General features: G+C 42.5%; 1 protein-coding gene across 1 annotated transcript; it reads right to left on the bottom strand.

Moving 5' to 3' along the window:
* Nucleotides 1–3,686: 3,686 nt before the first annotated feature.
* On the bottom strand, nucleotides 3,687–4,580 carry LOC120524152 (olfactory receptor 24-like). Its single transcript, XM_039746031.1, has one exon. It carries the CDS (start codon nucleotides 4,578–4,580, stop codon nucleotides 3,687–3,689), a length of 894 nt encoding a protein of 297 aa, XP_039601965.1.
* Between the last annotated feature and the right edge of the window lie 221 nt (nucleotides 4,581–4,801).

Below are 4,801 nucleotides of genomic sequence, written 5' to 3'. Positions count from 1 at the left end.
TTCTGTAAAGAACTGTTTCTTTTATTTTGCTGATTTTTGAGTATGCAGGGTGGCCATCCCCAAACTTTTTTCTGTCTGCTGCCTAATTTTTTTTATCACACCATGTTCATTTAACCTTGGATTCAACTAGACTATCGGCAGAGCGCTGCACTGTGCGTGTTCATACATCCCGTACGTCCTAATTTGGACTGAAGTATGCTGTGAATTCATTAAAAATGATATGGGATGCATATAAATTTTAATTTTGAATTGTAAGGATTACCTTATTCTGTTAAGCATTTTTTATCCTTTCGATATTGATAACGTAAAGTGTGAATTGACTGATTCAAGCTTCTCCCTTGTTAATATCGCTGTAGGCATCTACAAGTGTGATGGTACATTTTAACCAATGTGGATTATCCGGAGATTGTGTTGTAGTGCGTAGTTCACACTTTGATTCGGCTTTCTTTAAAAATATTGCACAGCATCTACTTGTACTATAGATTTATAATTAACTTAGAAAAAAATGTGTACAAAGGAATAGCTGACAAGTAACCTATATAATCAGGAACACAACAAGCAGCTATTTCATCAGCTTTTCTGTATTATATACTATATAATAAAACTGTTTGTCTGTGTGTTTGTGTGTGTGTGTGTGTGTGCCCAGTTCCTCCGCATAGTCTGATTGGTCAGTTTCGGCTTCAGTGTGATTGGTCAGTATGGCTTTGGTGATGCGATCAGCACAGCAAATGCAAGGAGGAGACACAGCATAGGAGGAACGCTGAGAGTCGCCTTCATAGAGAGAAAGGAACCTTGAAAATAATGACAAAATCTGAGAAGCGGGCTTTACAGGACAGAGGAAGAGGTTCAGACACACTTGAAAACAGAGGAAAGGCACCAAAGGTACACATAAAATATTTTTATTTTATGTTCCTGCCTGTGTAGCTAGTTATATATGACACTTAAAAACAGTCGAACAAAAGGGGGCAGTGATGCTTATGATGCAGTTCTATTAATTTGTAAGTAATCGTCAACATTAAGTTATTACCTTTGCTTTTTCCTTTTTCATTCTATTCATTATTTGATTTACAGATTTCCTAATAATGGTGCCTAATTCAATAAAGCAATGATGCAAAAATTAGATTCCAGATCTAGTGGTTAAAATAAAATACAAATGTAATACTTTGCTACTAAATTCAGTGTCTTAAAATTAGTGCTACTGATATGAGAAGTTTGAGGCTTTTTCATAAACCTAGGTGTGAAAAATATTTACATATTGCCAGCTGTGGAGTTCCTATGACAACAATGGCGTCAGCGACTCTATGAAACAGGTTTGAGCCGGAGAAACTGAAGCAGGGAGTGGCAGCAGATTTTACTCTGAGGAGAAGTGAGGATGAGTTGGAGGTGGACATTGAGATCCATACCTTCAGAGATTGCCCATTGGGTGGGGATGTGATGGTTGAATCAAAGTCGTTGCCAAGTTAGGATAGACCCTCTTTTTTTTTTCAGGTGGCCTGGACCCTCCAGTCTGTGGGTAAGGACATCGCTCCAGTCTGTGGAGTCAGATTTTTGGAGGGCCTACATGCCTGTCAACAGTGCCCTGACTAATGCTAGGTACCAGGATGCAATCCTCAGAGCCATTGTCAGACCTTACTTTGGTGCAGTGGGCCTTGGGTTCCTCCTGGTGCAGGACAATGCCAGGCCTCATGTGGCCAGAGTGTGTAGGCAGTTCCTGGATGACGATGGCATTGATGGCATTAACTGGCATGTGCCTTCCCCAAACCTGAATCCAATTGAGAACCTCTGGGATTATATGTATCGGTGCATCTGACACAACCAAGTAATGCCACAGACAGTCCAGGAGCTCACTGATGCCTTGATCCAGGTCTGGGAGGAGATCCCTGGGGACACCATCTGCTGTCTCATCAGGAGCAGGCCCAGACATTGTTGGGGGTGCAGATATACATGTGGGAGCCGTACACACCACTGAGCCACCTTATGAATTGCCGTGATGAAGTTCACGTGAGTTGGATCAGCCTGGAATTTCAGTTTTTGAGTTTGATTTTCGGTGTGATGTTAAATCAACGATCAATTGTGATTTTTTCACAGGATTACTCAGTTAAGATTTAACACTGAATATTTCATATTCACACTTGTTTTGAGCAGTGTAGGTGAATGATAGAAAATTGGTAAGTGAAGAGATAGTAACAATTTGAAATATACAGTAATAAATAAATACATTAAAACAACAAATAATAATACAGTAACAAATAAGCTACTAGGAGCAGATCTACTCTAAGGCTAGGGGGCAGCATAGAGTTCAGAGTAGATGTTGTTACAGAACCTGACAGTGCTGGTTCAAATGCTACAGTACCTTCTGCCACATGCAAGTGGTATTGAAGAGACCATGAGAGGGATGGGAGAGGTCCTCTAAAGATGTCTTTAATGGATGGAGAGCTGTCCCAAATAACCATTTCCTGCTGTGTGTACTACCTCTCCATCAGAGACACCACATTTCCCAAAACCAGAAGGTGATGCAGCCAATAAAAATTGGTTAGAACCCCTCTAGAATTGGTGAGAACGAGGGAAGGCAGTGTGGATCTTTTCTGCTTTTCGCGCTATCCACTGAAGTACCTTATGGTCAGAGACATGACAGTTCCCAAAACCAGACAGTGATGCAGCCAATCAGAACGTTTTTGATGGTGCCCCTGTAGAATTGATGAGAATGGAGGAGGCAGTGTTGATCTTTGCTGCTGTCCGCACCATCCACTGAAGGACCTTCCAGTCAGAGACACTGCACTTCCCAAAACCAGAAGGTGATGCAGCTGATTAGAACGTTCTTGATGGTGCCCCTGTAGAAGGTGGTGAGAATGGAGGAGGCAGTATTAATGTTTTCTGCTTTTCAAAATATCCTCTGAAGTACCTTATGGTCAGAGACATGGCAGTTCCCAAAACCAGACAGTGATGCAGCCAATCAGAACGTTGTTGATGGTGCCCCTGTAGAATTGGTGAGAATGGAGGAGGCAGTGTTGATCTTTCCTGCTGTTCGCACCATCCACTGAAGGACCTTCCAGTCAGAGACACTGCACTTCCCAAAACCAGAAGATGATGCAGCTGATTAGAACGTTCTTGATGGTGCCCCTTTAGAACGTGGTGAGAATGGAGGAGGCAGTATTGATGTTTTCTGCTTTTCAAAATATCCACTGAAGTACCTTATGGTCAAAGACATGGCAGTTCCCAAAACCAGACAGTGATGCAGCCAATCAGAACGTTGTTGATGGTGACCCTGTAGAATTGGTGAGAATGGAGGAGGCAGTGTTGATCTTTCTTGCTGTTCAAATCATCCACTGAAGAACCTTCCAGTCAGAGACATGGCAGTTCCCAAAACCAGACAGTGATGCAGCTGGTAAGGATGCTCTCAATGGTGCCCCTTTAGAATGTTAATAATGTTACAGACCACCGTGTGCTTACTTAGTTATGGAGTCTTGATGGAAATGTGTGTGTTACCAGCTAGTTCCTTGCTTAGTAAAACTTTGTTAACTCATCTAAATGCATTGTCCACATCTGCTCCTCTCTTTAATTTTTAAAAGCATCAATCAGGTGTACTTACTGATTCTCTGCTTCTAAAGTAAAAACTTTTAACCCAATCATTTCCTAACATGTAAAGAATACAATGAAGAGTACACCATCATGCATGGCTGATCTCATTAATGGCTGTCGGGGTTTACTCTCTTCCCTGTCCACATCCTGTAAATGCTGCTTTTGATCTCCTTGTTCCTGAAGCTGTAGATGATAGGATTCAACATGGGGGGCACCAGAATGGCTATGATGACCAGCACATTGTAAGCTTCAGCAGAGATCTGCACTCCAAATCCTGGCAATATATAAGAAATCATCCGTGGCACATAGAAGAGACTGACGACCAGAAGGTGGGTGAACATCGTGCTGAAAGCTTTCCTCTTCCCATCTACTGAAGAGATCTTCAGGGCAGCCACCACAATTCTGACATAAGATAAAAGACAAATTCCTAAACCTCCTACGCTAGTGATCATTGTGGTGCTGGACAGGAGAGTAAGGTACTTGGGGTCCTTAGTACAAGAGATTTGAACCATAGTAACAAAATCACAGAAACAGTAAGGCAGGACGTTAGTGCGGCAAAATGAAAGCTCTGCCGAAAAATACATGTAGGGGATGAGGGTGGCAGCAGCGAGAACATTCACTAGTAAGATGCTGAGACCCGCCGTCTTATTTGTAACCAGGGAAGGATATCTCAGGGGGTACACAACAGCTACATAACGATCACATGCCATAACAGATAACAGAAGGCCTTCCGTAATCCCAAGATGGTGCACCACTGACAGCTGAAGCAAACAGGGCCCATAAGGGACTGTGGTGGATCTGGACAACAGGACAGTCAGCATTGGAGGGATGAGGTTGCTGCTGTTCACCACATCAATCACCGCTAGGTAGAAAATGTAGAAAAACATGGGGTTGCGGAGATGAGGATTTATGATTATGACCACAATTACCAGCAGATTTCCAAAGAGCGTTCCCAGGTAGATGAGGACAAGTGTGCCGATGGTAAAGGTCATCATGTCCATTTCGATTGTGCACTGCAGAACAAACTCTGTGGTGTTTGGCATCATTAGAGGATCACCCGTGTACCTAGAATGAAAATAAATAATGAGAAGAGGAAGAATCAGTTTCGTTTTGCTAGTCACCTGCTGTCATGAGGGTCACCAGACGTCCCATATTTCCTGGCCAATTCTGATTTTTAAAAGTCATTTTAAACCTGACTCACGATATCAAAGTTCACCTATAG

The sequence above is a fragment of the Polypterus senegalus genome, chromosome 2 (assembly GCF_016835505.1).
Source record: "Polypterus senegalus isolate Bchr_013 chromosome 2, ASM1683550v1, whole genome shotgun sequence".
In the NCBI taxonomy this organism is placed as follows: Eukaryota; Metazoa; Chordata; class Cladistia; order Polypteriformes; family Polypteridae; genus Polypterus; species Polypterus senegalus.
The sequence above is the reverse complement of the archived record's forward strand: the minus strand, read 5'-3'. Positions and strand labels throughout refer to the sequence as shown.

What these genes read in the sequence shown, in the direction of transcription:
- LOC120524152 (XM_039746031.1), bottom strand. Translation starts at nt 4,580, where the DNA reads ATGGACATGATGACCTTTACCATCGGCACACTTGTCCTCATCTACCTG.